This window comes from Bos taurus, chromosome 22 (genome assembly GCF_002263795.3).
Source record: "Bos taurus isolate L1 Dominette 01449 registration number 42190680 breed Hereford chromosome 22, ARS-UCD2.0, whole genome shotgun sequence".
NCBI classification, from domain to species: domain Eukaryota; kingdom Metazoa; phylum Chordata; class Mammalia; order Artiodactyla; family Bovidae; genus Bos; species Bos taurus.
The window spans coordinates 15276385-15293418 of NC_037349.1; the positions used below are offsets into that span (position 1 = coordinate 15276385).

Here is a 17034-nt window from a genome sequence, read left to right on the forward strand (position 1 = left end):
GTCGATGGCCTTTATTATGTTGAGGTAGATTCCCTCTCTGCCTTTTTTCTGGAGAGGTTTTTTTTTTTTTTTTTTTTAAATCATAAATGGGTATTGAATTTTGTCAAGTTTTTTCTGCATCTCTTGAGATCATCTCATTTTTATTGTTTAATCTGTTAATATGGTGTATCACATTGATTGGTTTGCGTATATTGAAGAATCTTTGCATCCCTGAGACAAATCCCACTTCATTGTGCTGTATGATTCTTTCATTGTATCATTAGATTTTTTTGAGGATTTTTTTGTCCATGTTCATCAAGAATATTGGTCTGTAGTTTTCTTTCTTTGTGATATCTGTGTCTGTTTTGATATTATGGGATGGTGGCTTTGTAGAATGAGTTTGGAAGTATTACTCCCTCTGCAGTTTTTGCGAAGAGTTTGAGAAAGATGGGTGTTAGCTCTTCTCTAAATGTTTGATAGAATTCACCTGTGAAACCATTTGGTCCTGGACTTTTGTATGTTGGAAGTTTTGGTAATAGTTTCAAATTCATTGCTTGTGATTGATCTGTTTATGCTTTCTAGTTCTTCCCAGTTCAGTATTGGAAAGTTGTACCTTTCTGAGAATTTGTCCATTTCTTTAAGGTTGTCCATTTTATTGGCATATAGTTGCTTGTAGTAGTCTCATGACTGTATTTCTGCCATGTCAGTTCTGATTTCTCCTTGTTCATTTCTAATTTTATTGATTTGAGTCCCCCCCCCCCTTTTTTTTTGATGATTCTGGCTAAAGGTTTATCCATTTTATTTATGATCTCGAAGAACCAACTTTTAGTTTTACTGATATTTGCTATTGTTTTCTTTATTTCTGTTTCATTTTTTCTACTCTGATCTTTATGATTTCTTTCCTTTAGTAACTTTGGGTTTTGTTTTTCTTTCTCTAGTTGCTTTAGGTGTAAGATTAGATTGTTTATTTGAGGTTTTTCTTGTTTCTTGAATTGCTGTAAACTTCCTCTTAGAACTGCTTTTGCTGTGTCACACAGGTTTTGGTTCATCATTTGGGTCATGTTTTCATTGTCATTTACTTGTATTTTTAATTTTTTTTATTCCTTCAGTGATCTCTTGGTTATTCAGCAGTGCACTGCTTAGCCTTCATATGTTTGTATTTTTTACAGTTTTTTTTTTTTTCCTGTGATGATTTCTAATCTCATAGCATTGTGGTAAAAAAAAAAATGCTTGATACGATTTCAGTTGTCTTAAATTTTTCAAGGCTTGATTTGTGATTCAAGATGTGATCTGTTCTGGAGGATGTTCTGTGTGCACTTGAGCAGGAAGTGTATTCTGCCTTTCAAGTGGAATGTCCTATAAATACCAATTAAATCTGTCTGGTCTGTCTTGTCATTTAAGGTTGTGTTTCCTTATTTTCTGTCTGGATTATCTGTCCATTGGTGTAAGTGGGGTGTTGAAATCCCCCTCCACTATTATTGTAAAGTCTATTTTATCTAAGGTTATTATGACTCCAGCTTTGTTTTGATTCCCATTTGCATGAAACGTCTTTTTCCATCCCCTCATTTTCAGTTTGTGTATGTCTCTGGTTCTGAAGTAAGTCTCTTGTAGATGTACATATATATGATATTGTTTTGTATCCATTCAGCCAGTCTGTGTTTTTTGATTGGAGCATTTAATCCATTTACAGTCAAGGTAATTATCAGTATGTATGTGCCTGTTACCGTTTTAAAAATAGTTTTGGTTTGTTTTTATGGGTTTTTTCCTTCTCTTATCTTTCTGCCTAGAGCAGTTCCTTTAGCATTTGTTGTAAAGCTGGTTTGTGGTGCTAAAGTCTCTTAGCTTTTGCTTGTCTGTGAAGCTTTTGATTTCTCTCTGCCACTCTCTCTGGCCTGCATAATTTCTGCTGAAAATCAGCTGATAACCTTATGGGGATTTCCTTGTATGTCATTTGTTGCTTTTCCCTTGCTGTTTAATACTTTTTCTTTGAATTTAATTGTTGTTAGTTTGACTATTGGACATCTTGGTGTGTGTCTCCTTGGGTTTATCCTGCATGGCAGAAGTCGCTAACCCTGGTGCTGGTCTGCAGCCTCGTAGTGACCCAGATGCGCATGCTGAGCTTCCCCTGCCGCTCCATTGCTCACGTGACTGCCTGGACCACCTCCTCCCCCACAGTCCATGGAAAAGTCCACCTAAGCTTACCTGCAGTGAAGCTGGGCCTGGTGCCAGGAAGGGCTGGAGGCCCCTGCTGTGTGGGACTCTGTGCTTCCTGAGCTTGGGCGCTGTCTCTTTGCTCATGTTAGGGAAGTTTGCAACTGTGACCTCTTCAGATATTTTCTCAGACTCTTTCTCTTACTTGGGGACCCCTGCCATTTGAATGGTGGTTCGTTTAATGTTGTCCCAGAGGTCTCTGAGACTGTCTTCAAGTCTTGTCTTCTTTATAAATTCTGCTCCTCAGCAGTTATTTCGACATTCTGTCTTCCAGCTCACTTGTTTGTTCTTCTGCCTCAGTTATTCTGCTGTTGATTTCTTTTGATGTGTTTTTCATTTTAGTTATTGTGTTGTTTATCACTGTTTATTTATTCTGTTGTTATTGTAGGTCCTTGTTAACACATTTCTTATATTTTCTCCATCTGTGTCTCCATTCTATTTCTGAAATTTTGGATCATCTTTGCTGTCATTTCTGTTAATTCTTTTTCAGGTAGCTTGCCTGTTTCCTCTTCCTTTATTTGGTCTTGTAGGTGTTTACCTTGTTCTCTCATCAGTGACCTGTGTTTTTGTCATCTCACTCTTTTGATGGGTGGAGCTGTGTTCCTGTCTTGGTGTTGTTTGGGTTGAGGCATTCAGCGCTGGAGTTTGCAGGCGGTTGGGTAGAGCCACGTTTGGCTGTGGAGGCAGGGTCTTGCTGAGGGTGGGGCCTAGGCTCAGGGCCCCTGTGCAGGGGAATAGGTCCTTGTGGGGGAGGTGCAGGGGGCGGAGCTTAGGTTCTGTGTAGCTGGAAGGGAGGGGTTTGGCCTGGGACCCCAGCAGGCTTGCCAAGACCCAAGCAGGTGTGGAAAGTGCTGGCTGGCTCCCCTCTAATTCCCCTACCCCCTGAAGGTCTCCCCCATCCTTGCTGATCATCTTACAGTGAGTGGGCGCCCTGAACGTGGAAAGCCCGCCCCTGCCCCCGCTGCCCCTTAGGGGCTCCCGCCCATCTCATCTCTACTTTCCCTCCCCCTCTCCCTGCCTCCCATTATCCCCCAGGATGCACAAGACTGGAGAGGGCCTCGGAGGACCCAGCAGGCCCCCTGGGGCCTGAGTGGGCAGCAGAAGCACTGGCCCCATTTCCTTCTGGTCCTTCAGCCCCCTGAGATCCCCCCTTTTTCCTGATATCCTCACCATGAGTGAACCCCTTCAAGCCTGGGAACCTCTCCCCTGCCTCAGCCATCCCTCAGGCTTGCTGGTCCCACCGTTTCCGTTTCCCTCCCCTCCCAACCCCCTGAATTCCACCTGGTCATGAAGGGGGTTCCTCCTGTCCACTTAGGTGTCCAGGTTCCTGCATCAGTGCCTTGTAGTGCCCTGATTGTGAGGAGACACAAACTCTGCATCCTCCTACCTGCCGTCTTGACTCCGCCTCAGTGCTTATGCATTTTTATTGTAAGCACTTTAAAATCGCCTCCTCCTTGGGGAGGAGACAGCCAAGTATACATTATAAACAAAAATGTGAATTTCCATCCTTGTGTAATGAAGATCAGTGGAAGGCTTACTTTACAGTTACTTTCTAGATTATGACCATTGTGCGCAGTGAAGGACACGTGCATTGAAGGGAGAATCATTGTAATCGCCACTTGTCCACAGTGGCCTGAAGGTTGGAGCAGAGACCAGAAAAGCAGGTTCACATTGTGCAAATCTGGTTTCAGGTAAACATCAGCTGTATGATTTTCTTTAAAAATCGTAATAAGGTATTCCTAGAGCTGAGGTTAGAAATTCTTCTCACTGAATATTTTAGAAACAGGTGCAAGTAGCCACCATTTCTGATCGTTGACTTTGAGTGAAGATGGCCCTTTGGGTTCCAGAATCAAGATAAAGGAATGCAGTTCAGTGAGTGGAGTGGAATCCTAAGCTGCCTGGTGTCCTGGGGCAGTAAAATAATTCATGCAATGCCAGGTGACCTCCTGGCGACACTGCAGAGCCAGAGGTTTGAACTGAGGGGTCCTCAGGTCCCTTTCATTCTCATTTTTATAAACGTTTTAATTTTAGTAGATTCCCCCATCTCCTTCAATAATTTCTACTGGGAAAATTAATAAAATTTATTGTACATATAGAAAAATCACAGCGTGTGTAACTTTTGGGTATCTGCATTTATTGCCCTTTTTGTTTAGTTTGGACCAGGGAAAAGATTTTATTAACAAGTTTTAATTCCCATGGAACCTACATAATTTTGAGTGTTTAACCTTAAGTAAAAGCAGCAGTTGAGTGTTAACAGATGCGGTGACCAAGGCCATGTGCCCTGCCACTTGCTCTCTCCTAAGCTTTTCGTGGTCTAGAAAGCTTCTTGAATTGATGTTGTGTTACTTGGACGTTGATATTATCATGTCTACACTTTTAGTTTTTGGATGAAATGAATGACTTATGGTGTCCTTCCTAAATGGAGTCATTCTTTTTCCATCTCAGTGATGGCTTCATTTTTTATTTAGTGGCAAGAAGTAGCGGGTTATTTGTTATTATAGGAGTTAGTGTAATGCGGGGGTTTTGAAAGTCCTCAGATTATCAGCTGGTCCAGCTTTAAAACTAGTACAGGCGCCTGTGCAGGAGATTAGCCAGATGATTACTCAGCCTTTCCTGAAATACTTAGAGTGGTAAGAAACTTACTGACTTTTCCAGTGTTCTCATGGCAGCATCTGTATTGAAGTCAGGTGAGCCCTCCCGGTTGCTTATACCTTCAATCCCAGTTCTTTCCTCTGAAGTCATACATAACCAGTCTTTCTCCTCATTGACATCCCAGCCCAGGAAAATTTTTCTCCTCATGAGCTTTAATTTTCTTGTCTGTCACATGATTTGGTTACCTAACCAGGATTGAGGTTTAAGAACAACCCAGACAATTGTGACCTTAGGCAAAACCCTTTTCATGTTTCAGAGTATTAGTATCTTAGTTTTATCTCTGGTGTATAATGTAATGGGAAAAATGGCAGTGTGTGTCCATAGATTTGGGAACCCTGATAGGTACTTTAAGTTTCTATTCTTCATTGAACATTTATTGACTGTTCGCTATGTGCCTGACACTTGGATCTTAAGTGAATATAAAAACAGAGTAAGACAGATACCTTCTCTGCCTGATTGGGGCGTAACTTCTCTTCCCTAGATCTTTTTACTTTGAGTTATAAATGGTTTTTTAAAACTTCTGTTTTCTTTGAATTTTTTGATAGTCATTGGAGTAAAGTTGATTGACCATGTTGTGCTAGTGATTTAGTTATACATATCAACTCTTTTCAGATTCCTTTCCTATATAGGTTATTACAGAGTACTGAATAGAATTCCTTGTGCTGTATAGTAGATCCTTAGTGATTATCTATTATGTGTGTGTGTATTTTTGTGTGTATATGTTAAACCCAGCCTCCTATTTTTCCCTCCCCTCCATCTTTCCCCTTTGGTAACCTTAAGTTTGTTTTCTGAAACTGTGAATCTCTCTCTGTTTTGTAAGTTCACTTGTATTATTTTTTGGATTCCACATAAAAGTGATATTGCACGATGCTTATCTTTGTCTGACTTATTTACTGTGATGATGTCCAGGTCTGTTCAAGTCACTGCAAGTGGCATTCTTGTTTGTTTATGACTAAGTAATAGTCAGTTGTAATATATATGCACCACATCTTTATTAATCTAGCGGTGGGTATTTAGGTTGTTTCTGTCTCTTGGCTATTGTAAATAGTTTGCAAAAAAAACATGGGATTGCATGTATCTTTTAAAAGTACGGTTTTCTCCAGATTTATGCCCAGGATTGCTGGAACATTCGGTATTTCTGTTGTTAGTTTTTCAAAGAACCTCAGTACTATTCTCCATAACGACTATTATCAATTTACATTCCCACCAACAATGTAGAAAGGTTACCTTTTCTTCACACCCTCTCCAGCATTTATTGTTTGTAGACTTTCTGATGATGGCCATTCTGACTGATGTGAGGTGATACTTTAATTAGTTTTGATTTACATTTTTCTAATAATTAGTGATGTTGAGCATCTTTTCATGTGTTTTGGACATCTGTATGTCTTCTTGGGAGAAATCTATTTAGATCTTCTGTCCATTTTTTATTGTTTTTTTTTTAATATATTGAATTGCATGAGCTGTTTGTATATTTTGGAAGTTAATCTCTTGTTGGTCAGATCATTTGCAAATGTTTTCTCCCATTCTGTGGATTGTCTTTTTTTTTTTTTTTTATGATTTCCTTTAAGTTTAATTAGATCCCCCCCCCCTTTTTTTTCATTACTCTAGGAGGTGGATCCAAAAATATTTTCCTGCAATTTATGCCAAAGAGTGTTCTCATATTTCCTTCTAAGACTTTTATAGTATTCAGCCTTACATTTAGATCTTTTATCCATTTTGAGTATATTTTTGTGTATGGTGTTAGAGAGTGTTCTGATGTCATTCTTTAGGCGTAGCTGTCCAGTTTTCCCAGCACCGCTAACTGGAGAGACTGTCTTTCCCCCATTGTGTGTTCTTGCCTTCTTTGCCATGCATTCATTGACCATAGGTACATGGATTTATTTCTGGACTTTCAGTCCTGCTGATCTATAAGCCTGTCTTTGTGCCAGATACCATATGGTTTTGATTATTGTGTCTTTATAGTATTGTCTGAAGTCAGAAAGCTTGATCCCGCCAGCTCTGTTTTTCTTTCTCATGACTGCTTTGGTTTTTTGGGATCTTTTGTGTTTCCACATACATTTTAAGATTTTTTGTTCTAGATCTGAAAAAATGGTATAGGTAATTCAGTAAGGATTGCATGCAGTCATTGGATAGTATAGTCATTTTGGTAATATTGTTCTTCCAGTCCAAGAACATGGCATATCTTTCCATCTGTGTCATCTTTGATTTCTTTCATCATTGTTTTATAGTTTTCAGATTATAGATCTTCTGTTTCCTTATGTAGGTTTATTCCTAGGTGTTACTCTTTTTGATGCGATGGTAAGTGAGATTGTTGCCTTAATTTCTCTTTCTGATCTTGTGTTGTTAGTGTATAGAAATGCAGGAGGTTTCTGTGTATTAGTTTTGTATCCTGCAACTTTACTGAATTCATTGATGAGCTCTAGTAGTATTCTCGGGCATATTTAGGATTCTCTGTGTGTGATACCATCTCAGCTGCAAGCAGGGACAGTTTTACTTTGTTTCCAACTTGTATCCCCTTTTTCTTCTCTGATTCTTATGGCTAGGTCTTCCAAAACTGTTGAATAAAAGTGGCAAGAGTAGACATCCGTGTCTTGGTCCTGATCTTAGAGGAAATGCTTTCAGCTTTTCACTGTTGAGAATGATGTTATCTGTGTGTTTGTCATAATGGCCTTTATTATGTTGAGGTAGGTTCCCTCTGTGCCCACTTTCTGGAGAGTTTTTATCATAAATGAGTGTTGGATTTTGTCAGGAGCTTTCCCTTGCATCTATTGAGATGATCATCTGGTTTTCTTCAGTTTGTTAGTGTGGTATATTACACAGATTGATTTGTGAATATTGAAAAATCTTTGCATCCCTGGGATAAATCCTACTTGATCATTGTTGAATTCAGTTTGCTAGTATTTTGTTGAGAATTTTTGGATCTGTGTTTATCAGTGATACTGGCCATGATTTTCTTTCCTGTGATATCTTTTCCTGGTTTTGGTATCAAGGTGATCTGGCCTCTTAGAATGAGTTTGGGAGTTTTCCTTTCTCAGGAATATTTTGAAATATTTTCTGAAGGACAGATGTTAACTCTTCTCTAAATGCTTTCTGTAATTCACCTGTGAAGCCATCTGTTCCTGGACCTGTGTTTGGGAGCTTTTGGTTTTTTTAATCACAGTTTCAGTTTCATTATTTGTTATTGGTCTGTACATATTTTCTGTTTCTTTGGCTCAGTCTTGGAAGATGGTGCCTTTCTGAGGCTTTGTCCAGTTCTTTTAGGTTATGCCTTTTATTGGCAGACACCTGCTTACAGTAGTCTCTTGTGATCCTTTGTATTTTATGGTGTCTGTTATAACTTTTCCTTTTTCATTTCTAATTTTATTGATTTGAGCCTTTTTCATTTTTTCCTTTTCTGGTTAAAGGTCCATCAATTTTCTTTATCTTTTCAAAGAACCAGGCTTTAGTTTTATTGATCTTTGCAATTATTTTCTTCATCCCTGTTTCATTTATTTCTGACCTGATCTTTATGATTTCTTTCCTTCTACTTTTTTGGTTTGTTTTCTGAAGTAAGATTGTCTTGCTTTGAACTTCCTTCTTGAAACTGCTATTGCTGCTTCATGTCGGTTCTGGATCGTCGTTTTCATTTTCACTTGTTTCTAGGTTTTTTGCCTGTTCAAAATAAAATAAACTTGTAGTCTACTTTTATTCCTCTGAATGTTTTTAGTTTTCTTATTGATTTAGTATTTAACAGTATGTCTTTGATTTGCAGATATATGGAGTCTGGGAGTGATCCTTTTCATGCTGGTGTGTGGGCAGCCACCCTTCCAAGAGGCCAATGACAGTGAAACGTTGACCATGATCATGGACTGCAAGTACACAGTGCCATCCCACGTGTCCAAAGAGTGTAAGGAGTAAGTGAAAATAATGAAAGTACACGTGCATCTTCGTTCATTTTAACTTTTGAACCCTTATAACTTTCTACTCTTGGTAAGGGTGTTCTGGGAGTTAACCCCAGAATATGATTTGAAATTTAACGTTGGAGAACATAATGTGTTAGTCTGTGTTTCAAATAAGCTAGTTTTCAAGAAATGCATTATATGCCTCCTCGGCCTCCAGGACTGGTGGGTTACTTTCACTTGAAGAATTGCAGTAAGAACTACTTTCTGTTTTTGCTCCTGGAATTATTTAAAGCTCCAGAGAAGAGTTAGGGGATTTGCTTTCCTGAAATAGACTATCAACACACCATTTTTGGGTTTACAGAGCGTGCCTCATTTTATTCATGTACTCCTCCCTGCGGTTGACTAAGAGCTCTGTTTGGTTCGTGTGACTATAGGAAGAGTACATGCAAGCTGATTATTTGGGATTTAAAGTACTATATACAGCACTGTGATGTATATAGTGATAAATTCATAATGAAATGAACTGTTGGAAGTTCAGTATTTCGTTAATTTAAAGTTTTTAGTTTCTCCCATCATTATTTTTATATGAAGGAAAGTCTGATAGTTTGAGGAATCTTCTCTGCAAGTGGATCCCTATCTTAGGCCATGGTTAAGAACTTAGGAATTCAAACTCTCGAGATTCAAATACTAGTTTCTCCGTTTACTACTGATGTGAGAATGGTGGAACCTGCCTTACAGGGTTATTGTGGAAATGAAATGAATTAATGTATATAAAGCTGTAGCTGAGTCTTAGCACATAAGTAGCACTCAGGATGAGTGTTGGTGGTGAGTACCACCGTCGCCATCCTTATGCCCTGACTGCCACTGTTCTCTGTCCCAGGAAGCAGGCTGCTGTCTGTGGCTGTATGTTGTGTGTGTGTGTTAGATGTTTGTCTTTCAGGAGTGTCTTCATAGCCCCTTCTGAGAAAAAACAGAGTAAGATATTTTTATGATGACATATATCATTCAGAAGAACGGATAAAATGTATATGTGATAAAGTGAGCACCTTTGTACCCAGTAGCCAGCTCAAGAAAAGAAACAGTTCTAATATTTTAGAAGCCTCTTCTTGGCATCTCCTTCTCAGAGGGATTATCTTTAAATAACCATAGGACCAGTTTCTCCTTTTTCCTGTGTCAGTTTTGCTAAGTTTTGTTTTTTAAGGAACTTACCATTTTATCTAAATTATCATATTTCTTGGCCTCAAGTATTCATAACATCCTCTACTTATATTTTTAAAGCCCATAGACTAGTGGGTTTGCTGTCCTTTTTTCATTCTAGTATTGACTTTTTTGCCTTCTTCTATTTTTGCTTTCTCTGTTTTTGTCTTGATCAGGCCTGCCTGATGTTTGTTCATTTTAATGTTGCTAAGAGCTGTCTTTTGTTTTTCTTGATTTACTGTTGTATTTTTTTGCTTGTTTGTTTTATGCTACTGATATTCTTTTGTCTGTGTTATTTCCTGCTACCTACTTAATGGGCTAGTTCTTTTTTCCATTTTCTTACGTTGACTATTCCATAAATTTTTCTTTTCTAATGTAGTAGTTCAGCACCGTTTTACCTGCATCCCGCTAGTTTTGATTTATAGTCCTTTTGTTATTCAGTTCTGATTGTTGTCTAGTTTCCATGTGTTTATCTAACCCATTACTTTTAGAAGGATATTTTAAATTTCCAAACGTGTAAGAGTTTTACTAATCAGCTTTTTGTTATTCATTTCTAACTTAATTGCATTGTGATCCAAGGCTCGAGTCTATATGGTACTAGTTTTTATTAAATTGGTAAGGCTTGCTTTTGGATTAGCATGGAGTCAGTTTTTGTAAATAATCCTTTTATTCTGGAAAAGAGTGTACACTTTCTAATTGTTGGGGTCAGACTTCTTTATAAATCCTTAAGACTAAGCTTGTTAATTATACTGTTCAAAATTATTTAAATCCTTTCCTAGTTATTTCACTGCTTAATCTACCACTTGGTGAGATATTCTTCCACTGTGTAGAAAGGTATCATAAGCAAATAAAAATATTTATTACCCCCATTAATACAACACACTCAGCTTATTATTTTGTACTTGGAAGTCTGTCAGTTTTTGCTTTTGGTGTTTTGGGGGGAATAGTATTACATCCAGACAAGTTGAAAACTGTTGGGTCTTCCTGGTGAGTTGAACCTTTGCATCACTGTCTCTCTAACAATGCTTTGGGCCTTACAGTCAGTCTGTGTCATCTAGTTGTAGCTGATCACACCAGTCTTCTTTTGGTTAGCAGTCATGTGCTATATAGTTTTCCATTCTTTAAATCTTTTATTGTCTGGTTTTTAGGTACATATTTTGTTTTAGCCACTAGGAGCTAGAATTTTGATTGATACCATCTAACCATGTGAGCATTTTGTCTTTTAATTGGAGAGTCATTCGATTTATTATTGTACTCACTGATAGATGGAGATGTATTTGAAGTCTGCATTCTTAATTTGCCATCCTGTCTTCAAGTTCTCGCAGTGGAACTTTGTTTCCATTGCATTTTTTTTTTTGATTGGGAGGTCAGGTTTCTTGTAAGTTATAGTCCCCACACAAAGAATTTGTATTCGCTTTCCTCCTGGTTACCCAGGGGCATTTCCACCCTGAAACCTCTTAAAAGTAACCTTTTCACTGTGTGTACCACACAGATTTAGTGTCATTAATTTGGACCACAAACCTGTGTGAGGACCAGCTTGTACCTAGAAGTTCCTAGAAGAAATTCCCCTGTCCCCCTCCACAGCAGTGTTGAGGCAGGCAGGTTTCCATCTTGACGTCTTAGCAGGAGACGTGTTTCTCACCTCTCATTCCTCCTCACGCTGAAGCTGGGTCCCAGCTCTTTGCTATGTTCTGGTTGTACTTCTCACCTTCGGGAGGCTCTGCACAATCATTATATTCTGCGTATATTCTGCTTTGAGTTACTCAGTGCAGAAGCAGGAAAAATCTGAACAAGGCCAGCTTTGTCATTTGCTCCCAAGAGTCTTACTTTTACTCTATTTTTACTTGCTGAGTAGTTCGTCCATCTCTCCGTCCTTCTATCTTTTCCTCCCTTCCTTCATCCTTCCTTCCTTCTTGCCAACACAATGCCCTTAAACAGAATATATGTCTAAAGGTAGATGACACTTCGGTCGCTTTGATCAGGATGGTCATTCATTCTTCTGGAAACAAGTTAGCTCAGCGCCCTGCTCTGTGTTGCTGGCTGTTGTATCGGGTTCTGGCGCCACTGCCCAGTTAACTCAGGGGCAGATGTTGATGTCTCGTGTTAATCCTAGATGATAGGAAACTGCATTTGTGTGTTTGGCTTCATTCTATCTGGTGGTTACAATTTTTTATTCTGTGAATCTGATGGCACCAAATTTGCTTCATTCCCATCAGCCCCACCATCAGCACTGGCGAACCTAATGAAATTGATGGTATAAGTTTAGGAAACAGTTTTGAAAAATACAGTAGCTCACCATTACTCATCCCTGCCAGGACTTTGCTTTAACAATGGACTTACCTTCCTTTCCAGCCTGATCACACGAATGCTGCAGAGAGATCCCAAGAGGAGGGCCTCTTTAGAAGAGATTGAAAACCATCCTTGGCTTCAAGGAGTGGACCCTTCCCCAGCCACGAAGTATAACATCCCGCTCGTGTCATATAAAAACCTGTCAGAAGAGGAGCACAACAGCATCATCCAGCGCATGGTGCTCGGGGACATAGCGGACCGCGACGCCATCGTCGAGTATGTCGGCGCTCGCCAGCACAGGGCCGAGGGGCTAGGGTTCTTGGGCTGGGCCCTTTATTTTATAAATAAGATTGTCTTAAAGTTTTGTTAATTTATTTATTTTTGGCTGTGCTGGGGCTTCGTTGCTGCGTGGGCTTTTCTCTGGTTGCAGAAAGCAGGGGCTGCTCTCTCGTTGAGGTGCATGGGCTTCTCAGATGGTGGCTTCTCTTGTTGAGAGCGCAGGCTCCAGGACTCTTGGGCCCAGGCTCAGGAGCTGCGGTGCATGCCTTGCTCCGAGGCATGTGGGGCCTCTGGATCAGGGAAGGAACCCGGGTCTCATGCATCAGCAGGCAGATTCTTTACCTCTGAGCCGCCAGGGAAGTCCTGGGCTCGCTCTCACTGTGTCCGGGCCTGTGGACGTGGTGTAACGGCTGGAGTTCCCAGTGGGCAGGGCTTACGTCACTTATCTCTCGAGCTCCTGGCCCCGGGCCTGGCTCATGGTTTTGTTGTCTTTTGCTTTTATTTTTTGTGCTAGTGAACGAGCAAACCGTCGCTAGTGGTGTCAGTGGGTCCTGTGGCTGCTCTCCCTTCTCACAGAGGTGAATTGGAGCAGACTGTTTTGTGTCCTGGTAGCTGCGCTGTCCATTGCTGGGTCCTCCTAACTCCTGGGTCTCCCTCTGGTCCCCACAGGGAAGCAGGGGCAGCACCCCAAGTTCTTGAAATCAGGAGTTGGCCTGTCTGTCGTCGCACATTTTCATAAGTAAGGGTGTAGGGGCCCACAGCCAAGCCCGTCTGTGTGCACGTTACCAGAGTCATCGTGAGAAGGACCATACGACGTAACGAGACTTAGAAGATTTTACTGTCTGGCTTTTTAGAGCCTTTGCTACAGTAACCTGGAGCCCATGAGATGCACACATTAGTTATATTTTTTAAAAACCAAAGCCAGTTTTTTATAAACTATGAAGTTTGAAATCAAGGATAATATAAAGATACAGTTGCTTTAACAATGATTCATTTCTCTAAGAGGTCCTGTCTAAAAATATGAAGTGTTTTGCCAAGTCAAAAGTAATTTAATTCGTTGGGTGAAACAGTTGAGGATGATGGAACGAGGATATACTCTGGGGGGCTGCCCTCAAGGGGGCCACTCTGGCCTGGCTGAGTGCTCCGACCCAGGTGTCTGACCGCTGGGAAGAGGCGGATGCAGGCTGGATGTACCACTGCAGCGGGCAGGCTGTCAGGCTCAGCTCCCGGGTCTGGTCCATGAGAAGGGTGGTGTCTTTATAAAGGACGTGCATCTTTAGGGTATACTGGAAAGAAGAATTTATAAGAATAAACTCAGGCTCATGGTTTTGGTTTAAGTACAAATATCTGCAGGTTTCTGAGTGTGTTTTGAGTTTTCACAGATTGACCCGCAGCTACTGAAATGACCTAAACAAATGGAGAAGAGCAGGACACTTGCTCTTTTTGCCAAGGATACTCACTGTAGGAATGTGTAGAGAATGACTTTTCACTTTTGAGTGGATAAAAGGCTGTTTGCATCTCCTTGAATTGGCTTGAGTCTTAAATAAATACATGCAGTGGAGTCCTGTAGAACTGTTTAATTTAGGTAAATTCAATTATAAATCCAAAAGGAGGGACAATTTGAAGCCTCAGGTCTTCCCAGCTGTTCTCAGGCTAGTCTTGCCTGCTGCCCACATTATGAGCAGCTCCTCATTGTAGGATGCTTGCCGAATTCAAAGACACATTTGTCCATCCCCTTAAGACAAGCCCACAGCTTTATCTGGTGCTCAGTTGAGGAAACCCTCCGAGAAGCCATTCTGGTCCCAGATTTCCCCTCCATGTCTGGCTTCAGCATCTCTCCGCGTGGCCGTGGCTGCCCTCCTGAGCTGCGGCCCCACCGTCTGTTTTATGAGGAGCAGCCCCTGTATTGCCTTCCCGAGTGCTCCTTGTGTAAGTTCACTAATACACAGGGGCCTGAACAGCAGCATCGTGTGTTTCCGGGCCTTGTGGATCCTTGGTCGTACACCCCTCCAGTGTCTATCCACGGCGGGCGGGGGGCGGGGGCGCTGGCTGCCCAGTGGGCATGTGCCCAGCAGTGCCAGCCACATTGAGGACTCAGCACTACTTTTGAGGTGGACGTACCAATTTTATTTTATTCATAAATTTTATTCAAAGAAGGGGCTAATAACATGCTTTCAATAGATTAGTCATGCGTTAGTGTCTGAAAATGCCAGGAAATACCTAGTGTAAAAGGAAGAGCTTTTTCTAATTTTTCTCATTGATACTCGTGTTTGAGTGCACATTCATATAACTCAGTTCATAATTCTGTTGGAAGCAAGTAAGCCACTTTAGTAAACTTGACGGACATTAAATTTTTAGATAATGTATACATTCTTAGAAAGTTCATTATCTTTTCTTAAGCATCTAAAACTGACACCAGCTCAGTTGCCATCAGCATTTTGGGTTTTTCCTACTAACCGAGCATTTTTATGCAGTTGTTTCTTAGAGTTTTAAGAATGATCTACTACCAGCTTTAGTTTTTTTTTCGCCTTTTGTGGGGTTCCCCCCCACCCCTATAATTTTAAAGAATTCCAGGTCCTTGGATTTCATTTGGTTTTACTTAAAAAGCAAAAACTCAGTTGTGTTGTGCAAAATCAGACCTGCTAATGCGGCTTCTGCTCTCTCTCCCTTCCTTCCTCAGGGCCCTGGAAACCAACAGGTACAACCACATCACAGCCACTTACTTCTTGCTTGCTGAAAGGATCCTGAGGGAAAAGCAAGAGAAAGAAATACAAACCAGATCTGCAAGCCCTAGCAACATTAAGGCCCAGTTTAGGTGAGAAAAAAATCTTCACTGATTTTAGTAAGTTACCGTTTTGAAATAGCCACCTTTTCCTCAATGTTTCCTAAGTCTGGGGCGAGAGGATGAAGCGGTGACAGCCTCGCTGAGAGGCCCCGTGTGGGCTCCCCACGGGAGGGAGGGGCCGGGGTCCTTAATCACTGGGGCCGCCCTCCTCTCCTGGGCTCCGCGGGGACATGGGCTATAGCTGCTGGCCTGGCTGCGAAGACATCTGTGCAGAAGCAGCTTCAAGCTAGGGGGTGTCTGTCGCTATTTCTGTTCAACTCTTCCAGATCTGACATGTAATGTGTCATTTTCTTTTAAGTTTTATTACGGGAACAAGGCTGGGTTTTCCCTCAGTATCTGGAATAATTTTAGAAAGCCTACGGGGCCTCTCTGTGGCATGATATTATCTCAGGATTGCAGGAATATGACAGATCAGCTAGTTGATTTATTAGCTACTTCACCTTGGGAGTTCACCTAACCTCTGACTTGGCTTCCTCATCTGTGAAATGGGTGGAATAATGCTCTTTGCTCCTTGGGGGTGTCATTGGGATAAACGAATTACTATCTGTGCGAGGTGGTCTGAACCGGCCTGTGTGTTCGCTGTCGCCGTTGTGGGCGTCCCCGCCGCGTCATCTTCGGCAGAGCAGGGGCCGCGCGCGTCTCCGCTGTGTTTCCCTTCCCTTCCTTCCCCAACTTTTTCCTGCTCCTCCTCTCCGCTACCTGCCTACTCTTCTTTTTCTTCTACCATATTAGCTTTCCATTTAATATCAAAACTTGGGAAGGGTTACAAAAGGGTTACTTTTGTCACCATTATGAAAATTTATTTAGAATTTATCTTTGTTCAGATAAAATAATGAAATTATAGTGGAATTAATAGTGATTCAGAAACAGAAGGATGCTCTTGATTCTTAGTAATTCTCTACTTGTACATCTAACTATATATGAACATATGTGTATGAATATGTAATAATAAATTACTGTTTTAAAGAAGAGTACCATTGGATTTTAAATTACTTGCAGTCAGCTTGCCACGGGTAGGTTGTTGCTTGGGGTGGCGCGACAGAGAAGAGACAAGAAAACATTCCTGGGTGACCAAAGACTAAATATTTGAAGTTTAGTTTAACTGGAAGATGAATTTGGTAGCTTCATTTATATCCTGGATGTTTTCTTGCATAACGAAAACCAGGCACTCTGTCTGGTGTCAGCTTGGGAAAGGACTGGGCCCCAGGGAAGGTGGGAACCTTGCACGTGGGACAAACCAGGAGGAGGTCAGTGAGCGGTTAGGGTCAGCCCAGCCCTGACCCGAGCCCTCCTGTGTGAAGAGCAGCATCACCGCGGGCCTGGGCTGGAGCCACTCCAGTGTTTGGGAGAAGGGAACATTTGCAATTGAACTGTTTTATTTTCAGTGGGACAGAACTCAGTCTAAAATTGATCAGACAGGTAAATGAATTAAAGTGGCTTTACTTTATTATAGAAATTACACAGCCAACAGTAGCTATAAAGAAGTATCAGCGCCTTCCATGCAGTCTCCTTTTACCCAGCTGGGGATTAGGGAGTGGAGGTGCTGTGGGGCCTGTCCTCCTCCTGGGCCCTGGCCTGCTGGCATGTGGTAGATGTCTGCTGACTTGCCTTGCTTCATTGTCAAAACCCCGGACCCTAACTCAGTTCCATTGCTGGGTGCGCCTCAGGCTCAGGGTGACCTGTGCAGAAACGTGGCCTGAG

The 17034-nt window shown here is 41.2% G+C and overlaps 1 protein-coding gene across 22 annotated transcripts in view; it reads left to right on the top strand.

Moving 5' to 3' along the window:
* Positions 1 to 17034, top strand: part of SNRK (SNF related kinase) — an 83726-nt gene that overhangs the window by 43711 nt on the left and 22981 nt on the right. For all 22 annotated transcript variants that reach the window (XM_059880015.1, XM_059880016.1, XM_059879998.1 and 19 more), the window contains 3 exons: positions 8594 to 8735; positions 12273 to 12485; positions 15169 to 15303. In XM_059880015.1, coding sequence (XP_059735998.1) covers positions 8594 to 8735; positions 12273 to 12485; positions 15169 to 15303 — 490 coding nt within the window. The remainder of the gene's footprint in view (positions 1 to 8593; positions 8736 to 12272; positions 12486 to 15168; positions 15304 to 17034) is intronic.